Here is a 27,154-nt window from a genome sequence, read left to right as displayed (position 1 = left end):
TAAAACAGTGCAAATAATATATAAGGCAAGGAAAGGGATGCTCCCAATTGAAATAAGTAAATGGTTATTTTTTTTTTGTTTTGTGTGTGTTTTTTTAAGGCATTGTAAATGTTTTGTTGTTTAAATTTTGATGAGGATGTAAACCTGAGGGGGTAGGGCTAAATAAGTACACACTTCACCCTACTCCTTTTCAAACAACTGTATGGAATGATTTTATGAAATGTTGGTGAATGTATATGTTTGAAATAAAGTGAACTGAACAGAACTGACCATTCATACCGTGACCCGTATGAAACTATCCAACTGGTCTAAAGCATGTTCAAAGGACCATCTGTGTCTGGAAACCTTCACTTCCTGTTTAGATGTTTGCTCTAGATGTGCCAGCTTCTTATAAATCAAATCAGAACAAACCAGTGGCTGGTCTGCACGCGTGTGTCAAACTACAAGATGCAGCATGAACACAGTTAATTACTTAGAAGAGACGAGAAAATAAATAACAGGAGCTGAGGTAGCAAACAGGTGCACAAATCCAGCAAGTACTGAGCATATGCCACAGCCACGGTTGCCATAGTTACCTGAGTGAGACAAGGAGCCCCCACGACCAGAGAGGGGAGGAGCCTGAAAGGCGTAGACGACATCGCCGTCGGCAATGGCAGTCAAGTCGTCGTCATCCCAGAATGAACGCTGGAAGCCAGTGGAGTACAGCTCAGATAGGATGACCTGGACCACAGAGAGAACTCACTACATTAATAACTTAATTCGGTCAGCATACTTCCATCTACGTTCCATAAACCGTCTCCGTCCCTCACTGACCCCTCACACTGCCGCCATTCTCGTCCACAGCCTCGTCACCTCCCGTATCGACTATTGCAATTCACTTCTTTATGGTCTTCCCAACAAACTCCTTCATAAACTGCAACTGGTCCAGAATTCAGCAGCCCGTATTATCACCAGGACCCCTTCCTTTCACCACATCACCCCGGTTCTCCAGCAGCTTCACTGGCTCCCAGTTAAATTCAGGTCCATCTTCAAAATTCTCCTTCACACCTTCAAAGCAATCCACAACCTCTCTCCTCCATATATCTCAGACCTTATAAGTATTCACACCCCGTCCCGTTCACTCAGATCTTCTTCTTCCATCCATCTTGCGGTTCCTTCTGCCCGTCTCGCTACCATGGGGAGCAGAGCTTTCAGCCGCTCTGCTCCCCGTCTCTGGAACTCACTTCCCCCAGACATCAGGAACATCGACAGTTTTACCCTTTTCAAAACAAAACTCAAAACACACGTTTAAATCTGCCTACAACCTCTGATTTTATTGAACTGTTTCTCTCTTTGTTTTTTCTTCTTTGGGTTTTATTATTGTTTTATTGTATTTTACTACGCGTTTTCTGTAAAGTGACCTTGGGTGTCCTGAAAGGCGCTTTTAAATAAAATGTATTATTATTATTATTATTATTAGAACCGTTCTAACACCAGGTTTTAGACTTTGTTAAAAAAAAAGTCAACCAAACGTCAACTCATGTTTTCTGAAATGAAGAAAGTTGTATTTTAGCACCACAGAAGAGAACATCTGGTCTTAATGGCCTGCTGTAAATCGACTGATTCCCACCCGTCCTTCACCTGTGTCCTCATTCCGTTTAAAAAAGCTTCCAGACGTGACTGATGCGTTTGCTCCTGTTAAATAAATCCAGAGAATCCAGCACCATTCATCATCTGGATTAGGATGGTCTTCTTCTCGTCGGTGAACTCTACACTAGATGATTTTACAGATGTCGGTACTGCGGTAAATTACACACGACATCCTTTTCCCTGCAGAAAAATCCAGATATTCTTCCACATTCAACTACATGCACTGCCCATCACCATGAAATTTTAGTAAAAAAAACATTTAATCCAGATTCTACTGATGCTTTTGAGAACGGAGTTATATTAGCACTGCTGAGATGAGCAGTTATCGCATGAATCCAGTCAGAACTATTGTTTATTTCTCCAAACTGAGGTCCGTCTAAGAGCCATGTGAAAAAACAAAAATACTACCTGTTCATAAACTTGAACCTGAACCAGACGTTGGAAAATTGAGTTTATCCCTTTAAGATCATTCCCACAGAGACGAGCAGTTGTACGACACAGGTAGAGAAACCTGAGAAACATAACCTGCAATGTGTGGACATTTTTAGACTGTGGGGACATTTTTAGACTGTGGGGACATTTTTAGACTGTGGGGACATTTTTAGACTGTGGGGACATTTTGCTGGTCCGCACAATGCGAAGCACCCTAAAACTTGGTTTTAGAGGTATGGTGTGAATTAGCTTTTAGTTTAGGGTAAGGACAGGAAAAGAACCCCATTGGTTAGGGTTAGGGTTTGGATTGGGGTTAGGGTTAGGGTTTGGGTTAGGGTATGGATTAGGCACAGTGGAGTCACTAAAATGAATGGAGGTCCACACAGACATATAAATACAAATGTACGTGTGTGTGTGTGTGTGTGTGTGTGTGTGTGTGTGTGTGTGTGTGTGTGTGTGCACTTATGCATAGATTTACCTGATTAGGGGAGATGTTACCCTCCGCTGCTACCATTGATCTCAGACTGGATACAGACCCAAACAAAGGGACAGCGAGCCCCACCCGTAGATACTTCTGACCCTTAGAGCAAAACACCAACGTCACACACACCGCCCTGCAGGCAGAGTACAAGGAAGGACTGATTAGGCAGATAGAAAGTGTGCGTGCGTGTGTGTGCGTGTGTATAGGGGCAGAAATACAGCATCCATCCATCCATTGTCTGAACCTGCTTTGTCCATGTAGAGTTGCATGTTGGGGGGGGGGGGCATCTCCAGCGGTCAACGGGCAACCAGGCAGAGAGCCAGTCCATCGCAGGGCAACACAGAGACACACAGGACAAACAATCATGCACACACACACACCTAAGGACAATTTAGGCAGACCAATCATCCTAACAGTCATGATTTTGGACTGTGGGAGGAAGCCGGAGTACCCGGAGAGAACCCACGCATGCACAGGGAGAACATGCCAACTCCATGCAGAAAGATCCCAGGCTGGGAAGCGAACCCAGGTTGCTGCAAGGCAACAGCACTAACCACTGCGCCACTGCGCAGCCCAGAAATACAGCATGAGTAAGATAAATGACAAGCCAGAGTGAACTGTTTAGAAATTCTGATCGTCTATGTTTGCATAGTAAACACCCAATATGCTCCCTGCCACACTGGCTCACTGACATATGTGTGTGAGCGTGTGCGTGTGTGTGTGTGTGTGTGTGTGTGTGTGTGTGTGTGTGTGTGTGTGTGCGTGTGTGTGTGTGTGTGTGTCTGTGTGTAAGTGTGTGTGTGTGTGTGTGTGTGTGTGTTGCAGAGAGAGGAAACAGAGATCACGTTTGTGAAATGATGAAGCAGAACTCCTCGACACCAGAATACATCAGACAGTAAAACATCAACCATTTGATTGGCTGTTTAGTTTTTAATAAACGTTTGAAAAATGACTTCCTGTGAAGTTTATGACTGTTTTTACTGTGGTTGTTGTTTTATTTATTTGACTGCTTTAATCAGTTGTTTTTCTGTACATCCTAAATGAAAGCTCTTTTTGAACGAATTCCTTAAAATGAACAAAACCTAAAGATGACTGTTTAAAGTTGTGTGTGTGTGAATCCTGATCTAGCAATCACTTTACTGTCAGCAGTGCTGGGAAAGTTACTTTGAAAAAAGTTGTTAGTAATAATTACTAAAGACTTCATCAAAAGAGCAACTTACTTAGTGCCTTATTACAGTATTATAAAACTAAATAACTACCAAGAAAAATAACTACTGCATTACTTTTTATAGAACTATGCAAGAAAAACAGGATCACCTCTAAATAGAACTTACTATGTTAAATGATAAATGGCCTGTATTTGTAGAGCACCTTCATAGGTTTCTACAACCCCGTAAAGTGCTTCACCACACAATCTTACTACATTTACTATAAATTACTACTAGGGTTGCCAGAAAAAAATCAATATATATGTATTGTGATATTTTTCCTGTGATATTGTTTCGATACTCAAAAACCGTGTATCTAATTTTTGGAAGAATTTACATGCAAACATTTGAGTATTTTCTTTGGTGCAATAACAAAACCGACCACTAGTTGGCAGCAGTGTACAGTGGGTTCTGTTTCCATGATTGAAATGTAGATCTCTGTTATGGTTCAGATACCTCATGTTGAACATGTTACGTATCAGTTTGGACTGTTTATTGAATTTTCCTACACTAAATCCAGTAAAAAAAATAATCGCTAATAACGTCTGACTGAATGTATCGCAAAATATATTGCGATACATTGTATTTTCTCCCCTGTATCGTGATATGTATCGTATCGTATCACCAGGATTTCACCATTACACATCCCTAATTACTACAATATTAAAATATAAATGACTAAATAGACTGGAACATAATACAGTGTATGCCCAAGTGTCTTTTATAAAACCGAATAATTGAAATAAATGGGCACTTAACAGGAGGAACTTCAAACAGGAAACATTACACTAATCTAAACTTTACAAATGTCACTGTGTGATATGAAACAAGACCTCAGTCAACTAAAATTCATAATTAATAATTAGAAAATGCCTGTACAGAATTCCCGAGACTTTAAATGGTCTCTCAGTCTAAGATGAATTACTAATGATTAATGTAAATGTGCGGCTGTGAATCTGTGGGTCTCCGGGTCTGCAGCCAGAACTACGGATCACGACATCCTTGCTGCTCACTGACCATAATGCGCTTGGATGAAAACATCTGCCCCTTCAGCTCCTGAGCAGATGATTCTATGGTGCGGTATGGGGGCCAAAATCAAGACTACTGCCCAGCAGCAGGAGGCTATATAAATTCTGAAGCAAACTACTGATCTGATTAATGATAAGCTGGCGCCGGTAACTGAGAGGCTGGCGCTGCTTACTGAGAAATAGCACCTTTACCAGTGTTACGCTAGGGACTGGCAGCCCTCGGCTGGTCATTGACTGGTTCACACACTCCCTCTGCTGTCTGTTAGCATGGATAGGCTTGCGTTAGCCTGGACGGGCTGGTGTTAGCATTGGAGAGGCTAGCCATTAGCGTGCCAAGGCTGGCCACTAGCTGGATTTCCTACCTTCTCGACAGACCATTAGCATGGATAGGCTGGCGTTAGCATCGGAGAGGCTAGCCGTTAGCGTGCCTAGGCATGCCACTAGCTGGATTTCCTACTCCCTTGAAGGACCTTAAGCATGGATAGGCTGGCATTAGCATCAGAGAAGCTAGCCATTAGCATGTCTCAGAGAGTCAGTAGTCAGCTAGTGGCATGCCTAGGCACGCTAATGGCTAGCCTCTCCGATGCTAACGCCAGCCTATCCATACTAATGGTCCATCAAAGGGGTAGGAAATCCAGCTAGTGGCCAGCCTAGGCACGCTAATGGCTAGCCTCTCCAATTCTAATACCAACCCGTCCAGGCTAACACTAGCCTATCCATGCTAATAGACAGTAGAAGGAGTGTGTGAACCAGTCAATGACCAGCCAAGGGCTGCTAGTCCCTAGCGTATCTAATAATAACGCCGGTAAAGATGCTATTTCTCAGTAAGCAGCGCCAGCCTCTCAGTTACCGGTGCCAGCTTATCATTAATCAGGTCGGTAGTTTGCTTCAGAATTTATATAGCCTCCTGCTGTTGGGCAGTAGTCTTAATTTAGGCCCCCATACCACGCCATATGATTCAACACACTTCACTGCTGAATTACAGTAACGCACGCATTTTCTTATTAGTAATGGAAAAACAGTTATGATAATGAAAAAAAAATTAATTAGATTACACGTTACTGTGCCAGGATCTGTATCTTCTCCCTATCAGATGTTGTCCTGTCTCCCCTCGTTGCGTGCTTATTGAACTCACCTGCCACTTGTTATCCTACTCACCTGATTTCTGATTACCCACATGCATTTACTCTGTCAGATCATCGTCTTGTCCTGCTGAATCACCATGCTGTATATACCACTAGCCATAGTAAACAGTTATTTTGCCTGCCAGTGTGCCTCCTGTTCCTGCTCGCCTGTGTTTGGGTCCAACTAAGAAAATTCATGACTCAGTGGGGATCTATGGGACTGCTCTAGACTGGTTTAGATCATAGCTTCCTAAAATAAGTTTCAGTATCTGTATAAACCAAATAATGTCAGATCCTATCGATATATTCATTGGGGTACCTCATGGCTCTCTTTTGGGTTCACTCTTGTTTCTTTATATATATATATATATATATATATATATATATATATATATATATATATATATATATATATATATATATATATACACAGGGAGTGCAGAATTATTAGGCAAGTTGTATTTTTGAGGAATAATTTTATTATTGAACAACAACCATGTTCTCAATGAACCCAAAAAAACTCATTAATATCAAAGATGAATGTTTTTGGAAGAAGTTTTAGTTTGTTTGTAGTTTTAGCTATTTTAGGGGGGTGTCTGTGTGTGCAGGTGACTATTACTGTGCATAATTATTAGGGAACTTAACAAAAAACAAATGTATACCCATTTCAATTATTTATTTTTACCAGTGGAACCAATATAACATCTCCACATTCCCAAATGTACATTTCTGACATTCAAAATCAATACAAAAACAAATCGGCGACCAACATAGCCACCTTTCTTTGCAAGGACACTCAAAAGCCTGCCATCCATGGATTCTGTCAGTGTTTTGATCTGTTCACCATCAACATTGCGTGCAGCAGCAACCACAGCCTCCCAGACACTGTTCAGAGAGGTGTACTGTTTTCCCTCCTTGTAAATCTCACATTTGATGATGGACCGCAGGTTCTCAATGGGGTTCGGATCAGGTGAACAAGGAGGCCATGTCATTAGTTTTTCTTCTTTTATACCCGTTCTTGCCAGACACGCTGTGGAGTACTTGGACGCGTGTGATGGAGCATTGTCCTGCATGAACATCATGTTTTTCTTGAAGGATGCAGACTTCTTCCTGTACCACTGCTTGAAGAAGGTGTCTTCCAGAAACTGGCAGTAGGACTGGGAGTTGAGCTTGACTCCATCCTCAACCCGAAAAGGCCCCACAAGCTCATCTTTGATGATACCAGCCCAAACCAGTACGCCACCTCCACCTTGCTGGCGTCTGAGTGGGACTGGAGCTCTCTGCCCTTTACCAGTCCAGCCACGGGCCCATCCATCTGGCCCATCAAGACTCACTCTCATTTCATCAGTCCATAAAACCTTAGAAGAATCAGTCTGGAGATACTTCTTGGCCCAGTCTTGACGTTTCAGCTTGTGTGTCTTGTTCAGTGGTGGTCGTCTTTCAGCCTTTCTTACCTTGGCCATGTCTCTGAGTATTGCACACCTTGTGCTTTTGGGCACTCCAGTGATGTTGCAGCTCTGAAATATGGCCAAACTGGTGGCAAGTGGCATCTTGGCAGCTGCACGCTTGACTTTTCTCAGTTCATGGGCAGTTATTTTGCGCCTTGGGTTGTCCACACGCTTCTTGCGACCCTGTTGACTATTTTGAATGAAACGCTTGATTGGTCAATGATCACGCTTCAGAAGCTTTGCAATTATAAGACAGCTGCATCCCTCTGCAAGATATCTCACTATTTTTGACCTTTCTGAGCCTGTCAAGTCCTTCTTTTGACCCATTTTGCCAAAGGAAAGGAAGTTGCCTAATAATTATGCACACCTGATATAGGGTGTTGATGTCATTAGACCACACCCCTTCTCATTACAGAGATGCACATCACCTAATATGCTTAATTGGTAGTAGGCTTTCGAGCCTATACAGCTTGGAGTAAGACAACATGCATGAAGAGGATGATGTGGACAAAATACTCATTTGCCTAATAATTCTGCACTCCCTGTACACACATCATGCTATATAAACCTTTGAGAGAAAAGGTAGGCATTACATATGATTAAGTATTACCAATGGAACTATAGAGATGCCATTTAGTGCTGAAACAGCTTGAATTTACACCCAGAAATGAAACGGTCTGTTTTACTGAAGCTCCGCCCCCATCCGCTCTGACAAAATGTGCCTGCAACAGTCATAAGAAAGTCCGTTTATTGGCTGTGCCCAGCCAGCACACATAGGTGGGCTCCATATGGATTATAAATGGGCATGTCGTATGGGTCCCACCAGGGTTTGTGTGCAGTTTCCACAGTGGCCCCACAGGGGTTTGCCCACAAAGACTCTAAACCCTCTGAAAACCCACGTAGGGCCCGTCAAAATCTGAGTGGGCAAAGATCTTTCTGAACAAAACCCTGTGGGGCCACCATGGAAACCACAGACAAACCTCGGTGGGATCCATACTGCTTGCCCGTATATAATGGGCCATTCCCATCTGTACCGGGTCGGCCAGGGCCGGGTAGCCCCAGTCGGCCCCAGCCTGGCCCGGTTGATTCCACACATCCTTGCCTTAAGCCCATGTGGGCTGATTCTACCCACCAATCAGAGGCTTGCTCTAATGGAAGGTGTGAATTTGCTGTCAGCAGTGGGTGTGTTGGCCCTGGTTGGCCTGAAGCAGACCCCCTCAAGAAGAGGGCTGAGAATGAGCCTTGGTTGGCCCGGAAAAATACCAGGCCACCCAGATATGTAAACAACCTACGCTACCCGGCCCGGGCCGACCCGGTACAGATGGGAATGGCCCATAATCCATATGGGGCCCGCCTGGCTGGGTGGTAGTCCAGTGGTTAAAGCCTGTGCCGTTCATCTCGTTTTGCCATGTCCTGAGAGGCGCCGGTTCAACTCTCGGTGTCAGCAGTAATTTACTTAAACAGCAGAAGCAGATTTTAATTTTTATATTTTAGTTTAATTGAATATTTTCTGCAAGATATTTGGTGTCTCTTGAATTTGGTCATTTCCAAGCAGCATTTCAGTGGACCTACCCAGCTCACCTCACATGGACTCTAGACAGCTAGAGGTGGTGGAGTAACTACGAACTGTACTCAAGTAGTACTTATACATCCCACCAGAGGTTAAGCTATCTTTCACTCACTTTAATTTTTAAAATAATAACATATTCAATTGTATCTCATCTTATTTCATGCTACCCTTGATGCCTCGATGTGGCCGGGGCTAATTTGATGGTTTCTTCTTGTTCTACCCTCCTCTGATGAATCCTTCCTCCTATTATCATTTTTCTGAAACGTAATCCATCATTCCCCTGCAGCCCGAAGACCTTCTGACCCACTAATGTCCGGTTAGAACAAATTGTGTTGCATCTCGTCTCGTGCATCATCAAATATTTTGTAGTTTCTTGTAACTTTTCAGGGCATTTAATGAGAATTAACTGAATATTGGACTGGAAGGTCAGAGCATTCTTTGCATGCTTACAAACATGACAACCTGTGTGTGTGTGTGTGTGTGTGTGTGTGTGTGTGTGTGCGCGCGCGCGTGTGCGTGTGTGTGTGTGTGTGTGTGTGTCTTTGTCTGCCTGCTCTGTCTTCTCGATCCCCAGTGAGTCGTGGAGGATGGCTGCTTATACTGAGCCAGGATTCTCTGGAGGTTTCTTCCTGTTAAAAGGGAGTTTTCCTCTCCACTGTCGCTGCATGCTTGCTTATTATGAGGATTGCTGTATAGTCACTGACACTAGTCAGTGACTTGATGCAATTTGCTGGGTTCCTTATATAGGAAACATTATTTCTGATTGGCTTAATGAACTGTGAATTGGAATGTTTATTATGTGAAGTGCCTTGAGACGACTCTTGTCGTGATTTGGCGCTTTATAAATAAACTTGAATTGAATTGAATTGAACCTAATTAGTTGTATCCACTCAAATATTTGATCCAAGGAGCCTAACATTTGAATAACCTGCATGCTTCCGGTACACACAACATACCAGTTTAGTACAAGTTAACGTACTAATGTAATACTACATAATGTGTATATATTTTAAACATGTTCTATTTCAATACCTATTCGAGTAAGGAAGGTGGAAATGCGATGACATGTGTTGTTCCTGCCATGCTGGTATCTGCAGCACCAACAGCTCCGTGCCACACTGGCAGCAACAGCCTGCTGCCCCCCAGAGGGCCTCAGACTTATCAAGCATTCAGCTGGGATCCTGCTGCAGCAGGGCAGTGTGTGAGTGTGTGTGTGTCAGGTCAGTATGAGGCTGGTTGTGTCCAAGCTGAAGCAGAATGAATTCCCCTCTGTGCCGGATTAAGTTAAAGGTTTGGACCGCACACAGTGAGAAGTCCAGCTGCAGAAGTGAGTTTGGAGTTTCCTCAGTGGGAATCATGCAGAGTACTGGCATCTGAATGCTTGCAGATAAGGTTCTTTGAACACCTAATGCAGACAAATTAAAACACTGGATGTGGTAGAATTTAAATGGACATTCTTTTCTTATTTGTTGGTCTTTTTAGTTGTTTGCTGCGTGGCTGAGAAGAAAAGATGAAAGCTTAAGGAGATAACGAAGAAGAAAATCTAATTCTAGTTCAGAGAAGAAGCTGTAGCTCTGCAGCTCACAAATGGGAGCTTGGGTTGGTTACTGTGTTTTATTAGGGGCCGCAGGACCTTCATGGGAATACGCAGGCTGTTAAAGTCATCTACTAACAAGATGTTAGAATTAGAACTAGTGCTGTCCTGAAAAATAGGAAGAAAAAAAGGTTTTCAAGTATAATTAATTGAAATTTATTAAAAGATATACACACACTGGCCACTTTATTGGGCATACCTTGTTAGTACCGGGTTGCATGGACGTAATTTTCACTTTAGAAGTGGGGGGGACACGGGGGGGGGGGGGGGGGGTATCTTTACAATATGTTCTAAGGGGAAACAGGCTTCAACACAAACGGTTGCTTTCTGCTTGGTCCTAGAGCTCAACCAGTGTCAATTTAATATAGCGTAATATTGTTTTTGGATGGTAAAAAGTGCAGGGGTCAAAACTTGACTTTGGAAAAAGTGGGGGGGGGACATGTCCCCCCTGTCCCCCCCAAAATTACGTCCATGCCGGGTTGGACCCCCTTTTGCCTTCAGAACCACCTTAATCCTTTGTGGCATAGATCCAACAAGGTACTGAAAACATTCCTCAGAGATTTTGGTCCATACTGACATGATAGCATCAGCAGTTGCTGATGATTTGTCGGCTGCACATCCATGATCTCCCGTTCCACCACATCCCAAAGATGCTCTATTGGACGGAGGTCTGTTGACTGTGGAGGCCATCTGAGTAGTGAACTCGTTATCATGTCTAAGAAACCAGTCTGAGACGATTCCAGCTTTATGACATGGTGCGTTATCCTGCTGGAAGTATCCATAAGCAGATGGACACTGTGGTCATACAGGGATGGACATGGTGAGCAACACCACTCAGGTAGGCTGTGGCGTTGCAACGATGATCAATTAGTACTAAGGGGCCCAAAGTGTGCCGAATATGTCTCCCACACCATTACACTACCACCACCACCAGCCTGAACCGTTGATACAAGCCAGGATGGATCCATGCGTTCATGTTGTTGACGTCAAATTCTGACTCTACCATCCGACTGTTGCAGCAGAAATCAAGACTCATCAAGCCTGAGTCAAGTTAATAGGTCCTACGGGCCAAGTCTGAGTTCCAGTCCCAGAGAGCCAAGTCATTAAAATCTGAGAGTAAGTCAAAGTCTTGAGTCCAACTCAGGTAAACGTGTTAGGATGCACAGTAAACTCTCTTCACTGAGTATTTAGCTGCTTTTAAGTTAGGTTATTTTACAAATAATGTCGCCATGGTATGAGGTGTGTGGGTGCACACTTTCAATCGAGTCCAATAAATGTATCCACAGGAATTATAAAGGGACTACTTTAGAGGTAAATAGCAGTGAAAAGCATACTATGTGTTTCAAGGCCAGGTTCCAATAGGAAGTATCTTGATGTATTTTTGATGCTATGGGTGATCAGCGATCGATTAAATTACACTAATTTGGTTTAGGCCCAAGTGACATACAAGACCCCGCCCACCTGGCAAGGACGCCTGAATCAAAGTAAGTAAGCAAGCCAAGGTTGGATTTGTTCGTAACTTTATTGTTGGATTAGAATTACCACCCTGGTCTCTTCCTCTCAGTCTGTGTCTCTTCACACGTCAAAGTCGTACCGTCTTACAGCAGCACCTTGCTGACGTGTAGCTTCTGGTACGGTTAAAAATAGAAAACACACTTAAGCCCTTTTCAGATAGACATTCTGGAACATTTGCGGAAAATTCAATCTGGTTTTTAACCGGAACTGTGTTTTCAGACACACCACTTTTGTACCGGAACTTGTCCTTTCGGCTGCGTTCGCACAGCAGGGAAAAGTTCCAGATGTCTGATGGCGGCGGGGGTGGGGGGGTAGAATCGGACTCATGTTAAGAAGAAAAAGAAGAAGAAAATATCATTTCTATAGCGCCTCTCAAGATAAAAATCACGAGGCGCTTAAGCATAATTCTGCGCACACGAAGACGCATAAGAGACCTGGATGATGAAGCTCAATGGTTAAAGGAATCACTGAAGCTGTGTGATGCGCTCCGTCGCGCGTCTAGGCCAGGGATTCCCAAAGTGTGGTGCGCGCACCCCTGGGGGGGTGCCGCTAGGGGGTGCGTGAGGTGAAAAGTGTAATGGCTGCGGAGCTCAGAGAAGTCTGTCATATGTCACCATTATTGTAGAAACTCATTTGTGGGTGGGCCAAAGAAAAAGTAAGTGGGCACAATAAATGTAATTGAAAACAAGTATATGTGTGTGTGTGTGTGTCCTCCACATGTGCCCTAACTTCATAATAACAATGTGCCGAGCTTCAGCACTCTGGCCTGCGCACGCCGATATGTTCCGTATTTGATCATTTTTAACGGTGTTGGAGGAATCTGAAGGTGGCGAGTCATTCTGGCAGATTGTAATTAACACCTGTCTCATGCAGGTGTTCTGACGTTGTAAACCTCACACACAGAACATTGTGGATGTAACTAAATAACAAGAAATGATTCCCATTCAGGCTATTGACAGCGCGCTGAAGATCTGAAGTTCAGAGTGCGTCTGTAAGAGGTCAGACGCGTTCCGGCTGAACCACGGCTCACGGGTGCACAAGTGAGCACATCTGGGCTGGGCAGAAGTCATTTTACAACGTTGGTTTAAACAGCGCGAGACGCGGTGGCTGGAGCGGCTGTGCCGTGCGCGCACACACACACACGCACACAGATTCAATAAGCGCACACGCTGCTTTAACTCCGGCCCGCCGTCAGACTGAAGGCAGAAATGAACGCTGCCTCCACCGTGATAACAACTTTTAAGAGATTATTTTTCATTCAAGGTCAAATTAAGATATTAGCTTCTGGGATGAGTCGGTCCGCTCCAGCCAGTGACTCCTCATGAACCTGACCACATCTCATGTTACTGCAGCATTTGTTATTCCAGTCCGCATGACAGCGGATCGCAGATTCAGCCACACCATAAAACAGCAATAAGTCGGTCTGAGGTAAAAGTGAACCTCATGGCTATATCTTGTCCCCTATTGACATTTGATTACGCACAAGTAGGTGATCAGCTCAGGTTTACGCAGAGCAGAAGGAAGGAGAGCGCTCTGGCCGCACAGGTTAAACGTTCCTACTTTAAGAAAACCGTTAAATTGCATTGTTTATGTGCTACCTGGGCACTCTAAATATTTATTTAAAATGAAATCAAAGGAAATTGTAATGGTATCGAATGTTTATTAATTACTATTTAAAAAATGAAAGTGATGGGGAATTTTTTTTAACCCTGTCTGTTTAGCTTGACAGGGGGTGTCGACATGGTCGGGACATAGAAGGGGGTGCGCGGCTGAATAAGTTTGGGAACCACTGGTCTAGGCGGTACCGTAGGAGGCGAGCTGCCGTGGTTCGCCACATGCTACAGCAGCGAGCTATCTAGGTGCGCACAGCGTCCCCCGGTCCCCTCCTCCTCCCCCTCCCCCTTGTCCGGAACTCTACCTCACCAGTCTGAAGCAGCCACCCTGTCCGTAACAAGTCCGGACCTGTTACTAGGGGCTTCGTCTGGTTAAATTCCGGAACACGTTATCCGGATGTTTGTATTCAGACACAGAGGTCTTACGGACAGAGTCCGGAATATTTCCGTTTTTCATGGCCTGTCTGAAGGGGGCTTAACTGTTTGGTCAGGGACTTTTGACAGCCAGCATTTATCACTTTGGTATGACCATGGCCAACAGCTGGAGGCGTCTGCAGCCAGTTTCAGGACAAAAGACTCTAAACTGGTCTCACGGAGTGGTGCATCTGCCCTTTTCATGTCTGAAAGGAGTCCTGTTTGAACACCTCACACCTTGGCTCATGTGTCTATGTAGAAGATCATCGGGGGGTCTTTTGTTCCCTCCTTGGGGGGAAACTCCCACTGGGTTTAAATCTGGGACTCTCCACCATTTAACCTTAGAACTGAAGAAGCCTCTCGGATGAGAGGTGAAACGTCTTCAAGCAACTCAAAGAAGTCCAGACGCTTTTCTTTCAAAGCTCATTAGACTTCTGTTTGAACTGTTGGGACTAAGACTGAAAGCTGATGAAAAATCACATCAGTTGTGTGTTTGGTGGACGATCTAAACCTTTATAGATGCAAACAAACTATAATGATATCCTACTACATAATTCAAGGCACTAATTGCTGCTAAACCATGGAGCCATTGGATTTGTCCTCCTGAAGCGGATTCTGTGTGTGTTTTAGAGTGAAGCACTAATAAAGGGATAAGAAAGGAGAACGTGTTTATGTTGGGGTGTCAGAATGAGTAACGCACCGATGACCCACCATACATGTTATGGTACCGCTCCTCTTGTGTGTTTATACATCACCTGGTTTGCCGTAGGGGAATGGGCAAAGAGATGCAAGAAAACGGGTCAAAGGTGTTGCTCTGTTTATGGCAGTGAGGGCACGTTAGACAAGACCTGCAAAGACAAAGGAAGCAGTATTAGACCACTTTACCCCCCACTGGTGTTTTTATAATATCAAGTTGTCTCTTTTAAAGTCCAATCATGATCATTAGGAAGTTTGTGGGCTTTAAATATTCTAACATTGGCCATAAAAGCAGAGCTTCGACTACTTTAAACATCAGTTAATTAGTGGAAAATGAAGGCCAATCCATAAAGGTGTGTTTTTAAATGGGACTGGATGGAGGGTGCCTGCTCCACAAGCAAAGGAAGTGCTTTCCACAGCTCTGGGGCCACAATATTTGGTGTGACCATCCTTTACCTCCAAAATAGCATCATTTCTTCTAGCTTCACGCAAACACCGTTGTCGAGGGAACTGGGCTGGTACTGTAGGTTGTTCCAAACATCTGGGAAACTAACCACAGATCTTCTGTGGATTTAGGCTTCCTCACATCCTTCAGGCTCTTCCTGTAATCCCAGATGCTTGAGATCAGGGCTCTGTGGAAGCTAAACCATCACTTCCACGATTTTTTGTTGGTCTTCATGCTGAAGAGTATTTTTCATGACTTTGGCTGGATGTTCTGACTCACTCACTTGACATTTTTTTAAATTGATGAACATTCACAATCGTTACTGATAGTTCTGCAAGTATTCACACCTGCCTAGAACTTTTGCAGAGTAAATATATTAGGTTCATTGACTATTCTACAGATTATTTAATCAAATACCTGAATAATAAAACATTCAACAGCTGTAGACTTAATTTAATGTGCATCTCTTATTTTAAAGGGTTTTAAGTTGTCTGAACTCTAAACTGTGGATAAGAAAGCAGGAGTTCTGCCGTGTTTTGGAGTTGCTAATGCTAACAATTAGCTTCTACTAGATGAACACTCTGCTGTTTCCTGCATGCTAAACCATCTTAGGGATGGGTACCGAATTCGGTTCTTTTTAAGGTACCGACCGAATTCTATAGTACCGACCGAGCACCGATTCACTTCATTTCAAACGGTGCCTCGTTTCGGTACCCGTCCTTCATAACGAGAACTTGCCTAGACAGCTGTGCATGCGCAAGAGCGTTTTGTTGTCGCTCGCTGCGAGCCAGTTGTAAACAGAGCAGCATGGTAGAAAGAACGCACGCTAAAGCTTGGGTCCACTTCACTAAATGTGATGGGTAACTGGGTGATGATGAAACCTGCGACAACGATCTAAGTGAGACATCCTCATCTTAATCTGCTCCGGTAGGTAAATATAATTAGCTTGATATGTTAGCTTCCGTTTCGCTAATGGTGCTTTCGCTTTCTCCTCGGAACTCCGAATTCCGGACTAGAAGAACATGAACGCGCTCTGAAGTTTGGCTTCACTTTACTAAATGTGACGGGTGATTGGGTGAAGATGAAACCAGCGACAACAATCTAAGTGTGAGGCATCATCATTTTAATCTGCTCCAGCAGTTAAATAAACAGTTTAAGATAACGTTAGCTTGTTATGTTAGCTTCCGTTTCTCTAATGGTGCGTTCGCTTTCTCCTCGGAACTCCGAATTCCCGACTAGAAGAACATGAACGCGCTCTGAAGTTTGGCTTCACTTTACTAAATGTGACGGGTGATTGGGTGAAGATGAAACCAGCGACAACGATCTAAGTGTGAGGCATCATCATCTTAATCTGCTCCAGCAGCTAAATAAACTGTTTAAGATAACGTTAGCTTGATATGTTAGCTTCCGTTTCTCTAATGGTGCGTTCGCTTTCTCCTCAGAACTCTGAATTCCCGACTAGAAGAACATGAACGCGCTCTAAAGTTTGGCTTCACTTTACTAAATGCGACAGATGATTGGGTGAAGATGAAACCAGTGACAACGATCTAAGTGTGAGGCATCATCGTTTTAATCTGCTCCAGCAGCTAAAAAACTGTTTAAGATAACGTTAGCTTGGTATGTTAGCTTCCATTGCTACCATTGTTATCAGCTAATGGTGCGTTCGCTTTCTCCTCGGAAATTCTAACTTCCCAGTAGGAAAAATCAAATGAAAAAAAGACTGCAAAAAGAATGAAGATACACATTAAATTTAGTTCACAGTAAAGATGTTTGCTTCAGTTTAATTATCAGCTTATAAAACTACAAGGACAATGTTAAAATACAAACAGTTGAATAATATTTATTGTGATATTTATCAAATATTGTTATATAGTGAGAAAAATATATATTTAATAATAAAAAAAGAATTAAAATAATAAACATTCAAAAGTATCGAAAATTGGTACCGTTAAGTACCGGTATCGATTCGTAGGTACCGGGAATTAGTACCGAATCGATTCAAATGTCAAAGGTACCCATCCCTATCAGCCTTCCTTATCATGAGCCAAGATGGGTGAGTCCATGAATGCTAATTTTCTGTGTGATTTATATCTGACTGGCTTTCCTAATCAGAGTTCCCCCATCTATTTTCAATCGGAGGACATTGCAGGACATGGGGGTAGAAGGCTGTTATTACCTTCAGCCTGCACTCAGAATTTCAAAATAATATTAAGTCAAGTATCAGTCAAAAATGGTTTCTCAGTGAACTTAGTCTTTAAGATGACTTGGAAAGATCCCTCTAAACTGGGAGGAAAAAAAGAGATGATGGGAGTGCATGTGATATAAGAACAATAGAGAAGAGGTGAATGAGAAGCTCTAAGTGAAAACAGAAATGTAAGAGTATGGTCAGATGGGTCGAGAGACAGAAAGATGGGGACACATAAAAAAACAGAGAAGACGAGGCTGAATCTGGCAGACTAGACGGAAATGCTGACAGAGGTAAAAGAAACCAAACCCAGACAGGTCCCTTCAAGGTTTTTCAGCCGGCAGAGAGAGAGATAAGAGCCGAGGACTGACAGGAAGAGAGAGACTCTGGGCCGCTATCAAGAGGAATCTGTATCCTGACCATCCTGACAGGTCTCAAAAGCAGACGGGGACCTCGTAGAGGCTTGGAGGAAAAAACTGATAGAGGCTTTAAACAGAACTGTGGAATGATGCAGGGTTCTCAAAAAAATGTATTCTAGAAAACGAGGTTTGTGAAAAATGCTCCTTTTTTACAGGTAGTGTTTACTTGATGCCACTCTACTGCAAAGTGACTTGTTTGTGCAACACACAGCGCAGTTCCCAGATGCAGCACTGGTGACCGCTGTGGAGGCCTACCCCATGCTGAACAAAGCTAAGCTCAGAACAGAGCTATCCCTCATCTATGAGAACCATGAGTTCAGGGCTTGCAGTGGTGCACTGACTCTCTTCCAGTTTTTCATGGAGAACAATCTTCAAAGCACGTTCACAGAGACTGTCACTCTTTTGAAGGTTCTTGTCACCGCACCCATGACCACAGCCGAATCGGAGAGGTGCTTTTCTACTTTAAAGTGGATTAAGTCTTTCCTGAGGCCCTGTCCACACGTAGCCGGGGATCTGCCAAAACGTAGATATTTTTCTACGTTTTGGCCTGTCATCCACACGAAAACGGAGTTTTTTCACACGAAAACGGATCTTTTTAAAAACTCCGGCCAAAGTGAAGATCTGCGTTTTCTCCGTTTTGGGTGTCTGCGTGTGGACAGACAAAACCGGAGTTTTAAGGTCCGCAACGTCACTTTCCGCGACCAAAAAATGCTGACATCACGTGTGCGACCTGTGTTTACACTAGCCGACAGCATGGATGCCCTCAGAGCTGCGCTCGCTTTATCAATCGTCCAAGCGCTTTCTGCTTGTTTGTTTTTGCAAGCGGAATTACTGCTCCTTGCGGAAGACCACAGACGAAGGACGAGGTTAAGAACGGGGGAAGTACTGCCGCCTACAGGTCTGGCATGTCCAGGGACGAAATTTTGATTTCAGAAGTGGGGGGGACACAGCAGGCTTGTGCGGATTTTGGGTGGGGGGTGTTATGTAAAGACCCCTTGACACGTCACGTGCCCATCTCAATAATTTTTCCATCCTCAATATATATATATATATATATATATATATATATATATATATATATATATATATATATATATATATATATATAATGTACAACTCTATTATTATTTTTATCTATTATCATTATTGAAGTGCAGTTTTGGCTGTTGACAATGGATAGGCCATTGTATTTATTGTTTTGGGTCTTTTTTATTGTTTTTGGTGCAACATTTTCTAACAGGGAGTGAGATTCCTTTTTTATTTAATTTTTGTTTGTTATTTTTATTCATTTAGAAGTTCTGGTTCTGGATATTTCAATGTTAAATGAAGGTTTATTTGTTGTATTTTAAAGGGTGTACTTGCATTATTATGATATATTAACATTATATTAGTGGTTATTTTGGTCTAGATAATGTTGACAATGATATCGTTTATCATCAACAATTTGTTGGACAAAATATCGTCCAGCAAAATGTGTTACTTTCCCAGGCCTAGTCAAAAGTATAACAATTATTTATACATAAACGGTCCCTCCTGAGATCTGGCCGTTTGTTCATTTGCTGTGTTAGAGGACATGCTGAACTAATGTTTTACACATGATCATCACCCTAACATTTGAGTGTATAAAAACATATTAAATATGTTTTTTCCCTTAAAAGTGTTTAAACAGTTGTTGCATTTCAACACACAAAAAATAAATGGAAAAAATAAGATAAATCTAATGAAAAGTGTACATCTTTGACATTAAGCTTAAAAAAATCTGTTGACGATGATGATACTGTTCATTTTTCAGAGCTTTTTAATGTGAAAATATACATTGCAATAGATAAGTTTACAATAAAGTTAAATGATAAAAGTTTTGAAGTTACACTTCTACTACTACCACTACTAGTAATAATTATGATGATAATAGTAATAATTAAAAAAAATAATAATTATAATAATACGAATAAATTGTGTCTGAGGAGTCAGTTATGTGGAGGAGATGAGTTTGTAAAAGTTAGTTTTGAGTATGTTTGTGAAGGAGGAGGTGAGTCTGAGCTTAATGCAGGTCTGTCACATGTCCAACTTACGTTTTGACTTTGAAAGAAGTCTCTTATATCCACTTTTCGTTTTCTTGACATGCTGCCTCCTGGCTGTGCCTAACTACCAAAGACTCACAAATGAACACTTATTCAAATGTTATGTAATGGAAGCTGAGCTGAGCTCTGATATTAGACAGCGTCTAGTTGACGGTGACTCAGTACCGGTGTTCCCTAGCGGCTCCAAACTAGCAAAACAACGTGAGCATGTTCTGACTGTTTACAATTTGGAGTGACAGCAGCAACAGCCAATAATACGTTAGCAAGTATCAGCAGAGCCAATAGATTAGCTTTTGGGCGGGTCTAATAGGAAACCGGTTTCCGTTTCGGTCCTAGTGCTCAACCAAATCCATTTAATGGAGCGTAATATTGTTTTTGGACGGAAAAAAGTGCAGGGGACCAAAACTGCCTTTTGAAAAAGTGGGGGGGACATGTCCCCCCCGTCCCCCCCCAAAATTACGTCCCAGGGCATGTCCTTAACAACGTATTTATCCGGGTACGTGTGGACAGAGATTTTTTTTAAACGAGGTGGTGTGGATGCAAGTTTTTGGAGGGGCGGATATTCGTTTTTAAAAAACCCGGCTACGTGTGGACTAGGCCTCAGGAACACCATGACACAGGATGGGCTGAATGCTCTTGCCATGCTCTCCATGGAAAAAAGCTTGTCACAAACATTCCTGACTTTAATAGAAAGGTCATCGAGAGCTTTGCCACTCAGAAGGACAGAAGGGCAAAATTTCTGTACAAATGAGGTATCACACACACACACACACACAAATGCATCCACTTGATCTTTGTATAAAGTTGACCTTGGCACAACACTCCAGAAATATTTAGCAGTGTAAATTTCTGGCATTTTGTCTAAGTAGTGTTTACTACCATTACTGTAACAGTGACCTGCTCATAATTTTTCGTGTTCACTCAAATGTTGAAATTAAACAAAATGTTTTTGTTACTTGCCTCTTGCATTGCCTATTTACCATTTATGGTCATGTTACTTTATGTGCAATTTAATGCAGTATTTTTCAACCTTGGTCCGCAAGGCAGCGTGCCAATAGTCAGACACACCTGGATTAATCAGTTTGTCCAATGATGTAAGACAGGAAATAAAAGAGCTGTGCTTAATTCAGGAAATAGTGGAGTTGTGCACAAAGCTCAGAAAGCACAAGTTTGTTTAAAAAAAAATTGCACAGCCCCACCAAAAATATTTCTCACCAGCCGCCACTGCGTCCCAGCATGACCTCACACTGTTTTCACATCTCCATTTTAAACGAGATCAAAGACCAGGAGTCAGTTTTTAGAGGAAACGTGATTCATGTGCAAAAATAACAGCACCAATAGATTTCACAGAGGTTCCCAGTGGGTCATGAACATGTTCTGCAGCTTTCTCGTACTTTAATCTTAATTTCAATCCAGACTTCTCATTAAAGAAAGTAAAGAAATCCACCACTTTGTTTATTTTCCACACAGAGCTGGGATATAATCTCATTATTCATTAGAAATTGGAATAAGCCGAAATCTTTGCCAACGCTTTGACTGAAACTAATTACAAATAGCAAATAAGCAGGAATCTGTCAGAGTGGATCTATGATGTTTTGGAGGAATTGGTGCTGTAGAAGCACTTTTTATGCCAGAAGATAAAATGGGCTTCAGCTACAGACTATTTAATGGGATGACTTTAATCTGTACGGTTACGGTGCTCTGCTACCATTTAATCAGTTTAATACACAAACTGTGTGCTGATGATTTAGGTTTTCTGTTCGATTACTCAAGTCTGGCTGTTGCAGTGGTTCTGTATAAGGTCCCTGAAACATCACCACCAACATCCACTGACATGCTACAGTATGTAGGAGGGTTGCTGCAAGAAGCGGCAGCTAAAGACTCCCATGAGGCATTGCTTTAGCAGTAAACCACTGAATGATTTTTGTCATGGATCAAACATTTAATCATTAAATGATGATTATGGGGTTGCCTTAATACCACCTGCCAGCCACCATAAAAATGTCAGCACAAAAAGCTTCTGCAGCATCACCAGATTCAGTTCCATCTAGGGTTGTCACGATACTAAAATTTCAAACTCGATTCGATACTTGAAAAAACTTGATACTCGATTTCGATACTATTTAAAAACACCAATTTATTGAACAAGTTTATTCAAAAAATAACATTCCTCAATTTATATTGCAAAAATTAAATGTTAAGAATTAAGTGTGTAAAGTGCTTAAACCTTTCAAGTATCAGCATTTTTTAAAACGTGCACAAAAACTGGTGAAAGTTAACACTTTAAATCATGAATTGTCTCACTATATATACACTATTTGCAAAGTGATGTTTTGCTGCTTAAACTCTGTTTAAGGTGCATTTTTGTCATAAGATGTAATGCCATATGTTTCGTTCTGTACTTTTGAACAACTCTGTTGTCAATAAAGGGAGAAAACGAATTTCTCCACAGTAGGACAAAGGTACATCTACCGGTAATCTTAATAAAAACAGATTGGCGCACGGCAGTGACGTCATTAAAAGCGCCGGTTAGATTAGCCGTAGCTAGTCTGTTTACGCCTAGGAATCCCAGACCCGCTCCAAACGAACAGGGGAATCACGTTAATGATTCCCAACAAAACCTTTCGACATTGAGATGTTTTGGTGCAGATAATGTCTTATTTCGAGGCTGCACCACGGGTGCCCGTCCGCACCTGTTATATGGATATACGCTGACGGCGATTCGCCGATGGATCTAAATACCCCGGGGAATCCAAGTAGCACCAAAGTTGTCAGCGTGAGTAAACAAACGTACTACATGCTAGAAATTAAGTCCGGGTTGCAATAAACGGGAGTTTCCTTTAAGCACATAAGCGTGAATATACAACTACTTGTCGGACTTGGTATGCTAATTAAGTTGGGCTGTGAAGCGCCTCCCAAAATTGCTGTTTATGTTTTTGTTTATTTATTTGGCAGACAAAACTTGGATCGGAGACAACTCGCGTGGGAAATTGCAATGTAGCCATGCGGCGTCTTCTTCTTCTGTTTGTCTGGGAGGCGGAGGCTGCTTTACGGCATCTGGCTGTCGTGCGTGTCGGTGTACTTGAAGAAGGCTGTGTATAATAGTCCATAATATCGATACCACAGGGATGGAATATCTCATTTAGATACCACTTTTAGTATCGATTTATATCTAGGTATCGATTTTTTTGACAACACTAGTTCCATCCAATAAGTCTTCACCCAGATCTTGTACTATGTCTGACCACTGAGCAAAGCCATGTGTGGAGATTATGTCTCATGCTCCCTGAACCTCTCTCGTCAGAAGAAATCCATTGATGGAACAATCTGGTCATTCTGTATATTTAGCTGACTTCATTGTTTGGACACAGCATTGCTGAACCCAGACCTGACCATCTGCAGCAACCCTAAAGCTAAGTAACCAATGTTTCTTTGGTGAGATCAAATCCATTTTAGATGCATTTATTGGTTTAACCCTCCCACTGTCCTCATGAGTGACCCCGCCAGGACCATAGAGCAGGGTTCATTGTTTATCCCTTGAGGTCCAAATGGGTGAGGTGGTGCTCACTCCTCACCCCGGCCACATGGACCTCAAGAAATAAACCATCAACCCTGCTCAATGGTCCTGGGCGGGGTCACCCATGAGGACAGAGGGAGGGTTGTATACATCAAAAGACAGGTTTTATGAACTATAGTCATGAAGTGGAACTCAAAAGTGCAGCGCCCAGATAATTCATCCAGAGCACATTACAGGCACACACACACCACCTGTGTGCAGTAAACGTGCACTATCACGACTCACAAACCCATTCACTAGACAGAGATGTCTGAGTGAGACCAGTGTTAACGCCAAAAAGTTACCAGCCGCTGCAGAAACGACCAGTTTTAATCCCTCGGCCTGCATGTGTGACTAGATGTTTAGTATCGAGTCATTGTTCTGTTTAAATTAGGGATGCACCACTATAAATTTATTTGGGCCAATACCGATACTAATATCTCCGTTGTGGCCAATATTTGACGATACCAATATATCGACATTAACACTTTTGATATCAGCAAATTTTGAATAGACTAAAAATCGTGCTTTATTTTTACAAAGTGGAAATTGCGAAGTGTTATTACACACACACACACACACACACACACACACACACACACACACACACACACACACACACACACACACACACACATTTACACTTCTGAGATGATTACCACCACTGACTGTCACAGGACTAAGCAATTACACACCATCACCCCCCTAACCCTCTGAAACAGATACACAAACAGAAGCAAGATGGAAAAAATACTGGTTGCTAATATCAGCCGTTTTACTTATTGGACCGATACAGATATGTAAAAAATTGAGTAACATCAGCCGATAACTATATTGATGCCGATCCATCGGTGCATCCCTACTTGAAATACTCTCATTAGAAGGTTCACGATTACAGCAAAGGTGCGTCTCTAAAGCTTTCCTGAGGATCTCACTGTGTTTTCAATGAAGTTTTCATCCTAGAACACACAGTTAAAGGTGGAATATGGCACATTTTAGTAAAAAGCCATAATTTTAGTAAATAATATCTCCATTTAGAGTTGTATAGAGTGAATGTACAGTTTTTCTTTTAAAAGCTATGTTTAAAAAAATAATGAAATAACATTTTTGTTAGGCACAACACCAGATCTATGTTTCCATCTACCAGCCACTAGAGGGCACCATTGCACTAAAAAGTCTGCTTGGTAAATAAATTAGTCGGTACCCTCTGTGTCACTGAACATGGTTATGGCTGGTTACTTAACCTGTCAGCAGTGAACCAACACCCCGGCGGCTGGAAAATGTTTTCTGTTGCTGCAACTACCACCTCTAAACACTAGATGTCGCCAGAAATTCTGTGTTCCATATTCAGCCTTTAATCCAGCAGAATTAGAGCAAAATAAATAAAGGTTTCAGATCTCTGGTTCCAGATCATCATTGGAAATGGTAAGTTAACTGTAACAAAAGTAATATGTTTTAAAAAATAAACTACTTAATTAGAAGAAATTGGATCTATTTCCTTTTTAGTTTACTTTCATTTATGACATAATAAGTCATATCTTGTTTTGAATGTGCAGGTACTCTTTAGTGCCACAAAGACAACAACCAACCTTATAAAGCGAGTGTTCCTTTGACTAAATTTAATTCAAAAACCTTCATTGACAAAAAATCTACATGTGCCTTTGGTTACGTTCAGGGATGTGTATTGTTGAAATTCTAGCGATACGATACATATCACGATACAGGGGAGACGATACGATATATCACGATGTATTGCGATACATTCAGTCAGACATTACAAGCTATTTTTTACTGAATTTATTGTGAGAATGTTCAATAAACAGTCCAAACTGATACGTAACATGTTTAACATGAGGTATCTGAACCATGATGGAGGGATTTACATTTCAATGGTGGAAAGAAAACCCCGTTGCACACTGCTGCCAACTAGCGGGTGGCGATTGAATTGCACAAAACGAAAAGAAAATACACAAATGTTTGCATGTAAATTCTTTCAAAAATTAGATACACAGCTTTTGAATATTGATGTAATAATCACAGGAAAAAAAATCACGATATATTGCCACATCAATATTTCCGATACACAATTTTTGAATATCGATATAATATTGCTGGAAAAAATATCACGATATATTGCCACATCAATATTTCCGATACACAATTTTTGAATATCGATATAATATTGCTGGAAAAAATATCACGATATATTGCCACATCAATATTTCCGTTACACGATTTTTGAATATCGATATAATATTGCTGGAAAAATATCACAATATATTGCCATATCGATATTTTCTTACATCCCTAGTTACATTTATCCTTCCACTGTTGCATTACTTAAACGTTAGGTCTGATTAACCTGTACATGAAGATGCAGTCATAACTGCTTCAGTGATTGCATCACAACCCTCCTAATTGCGAGGTTCCTAAAGATTTACACCCTTAAAATCAGCGAAGAGCCAAATTAGGGACTATTGTGTGAAGGAAACACACACAAGAGATGTCAACACAAACCTCTGCAGTTTAGCTGAATTCTGAATTTTCACATTAAGCATTTTATCTTAGCTTCTTTCGATGGGTATAAACTTCTAAGAGTTTATTTTATTCTGAAACATATCTGTTCTATTTTAGGTTCCAGTGGCTGACAGCTTGAGGACTGAGCAGCAGTCTGAGGCAGGCGGGCTGCATGAGGGTCGACTTCCTGCTGCTCTCTCACAGTCGCCACAGTGGGCTGTGACAGCAGCCATTACTGTTATGACTGACTGTCACGCGCCGTGTCATCACAGGTGCTGCTGCTGCTGGATCCAAGACTTAGTCTGACCAGTTAGTCTGAACTCCAGTGGTGTTTTGGTTACACATCTGTCATCTCTAATTAAAGCAGCGGGAGTGGGATGAGGGGTGTGGGCCGAACCTGGGCAGGATAACAGTGGAGGAGACAAATCTAGTCACTGCAAACAGAGAGTTGTGATTTGAAAGCAAAAATAATAAAAGGTGAGTCACTAAAACACTCCAGTGGGAGAACTAAACACTTTTCGTGACTTTTAACACAAACTGTAAATAAAAACTAACCCTAACCTCAAGTTACCGAGAAAGCCAGAAAAAGGAAGTTTGGAAATGTTTTCAATAAATGAGATTCAGTTAAAAGTCCCCAAATAAACAAAGTTCGGATTTCGTCACCAGATCAGAATAAAAGCAGCTTACACAGCAAACATAGCTTCCATTGAATAGTGGTTCGATACTAAAGTTGATAAATTAAATGTTGAATAAGGAACAATTTAATAAAAAGATATTTTAAAAAAATGCCTCCATGAGGTGTTTGGAGGTGTGCAGAATGAAGGTCCAGCATTTCTAGGGCCAGCTGTGTCCACATATGTTGAAATTAGCTCCATGAACTTTAACATTTTATTATTTTCACCTTAGACCTTTTTATTATTATTTATAGACACACGATATTGACTTAAAAATATTTTTCTTTCCTTTCTTTTTTTATAGAAAATGTGACAATTGTTTTATTTAATTACATTTTAATTTTATTTTAATATTTGTAATTTAGTTTCCGTTAATGAGAGTAGACTACTCTGCAATAATTAGATGCATTTTTTCTTTTCTTTTTTTAAACCACATTAAATACAAGTTCAGGCCTCAGGAGGTTAAAAGTTAAATTTTAATCAAAATATAATCAAATTTTATTTTGAAGGGCATGACACTGGGTA

The 27,154-nt window shown here is 41.8% G+C and overlaps 1 protein-coding gene across 2 annotated transcripts in view; it reads right to left on the bottom strand.

Annotated features, from left to right (window-relative positions):
- Positions 1 to 27,154, bottom strand: part of usp43a (ubiquitin specific peptidase 43a) — a 189,145-nt gene that overhangs the window by 98,923 nt on the left and 63,068 nt on the right. For both annotated transcript variants that reach the window (XM_070553644.1, XM_070553645.1), the window contains exons 4-6: positions 14,812 to 14,904; positions 2,540 to 2,675; positions 576 to 720 (exon numbers count right to left, since the gene is read on the bottom strand). In XM_070553644.1, coding sequence (XP_070409745.1) covers positions 576 to 720; positions 2,540 to 2,675; positions 14,812 to 14,904 — 374 coding nt within the window. The remainder of the gene's footprint in view (positions 1 to 575; positions 721 to 2,539; positions 2,676 to 14,811; positions 14,905 to 27,154) is intronic.

This window comes from Nothobranchius furzeri, chromosome 7 (genome assembly GCF_043380555.1).
Source record: "Nothobranchius furzeri strain GRZ-AD chromosome 7, NfurGRZ-RIMD1, whole genome shotgun sequence".
In the NCBI taxonomy this organism is placed as follows: domain Eukaryota; kingdom Metazoa; phylum Chordata; class Actinopteri; order Cyprinodontiformes; family Nothobranchiidae; genus Nothobranchius; species Nothobranchius furzeri.
The sequence above is the reverse complement of the archived record's forward strand: the minus strand, read 5'-3'. Positions and strand labels throughout refer to the sequence as shown.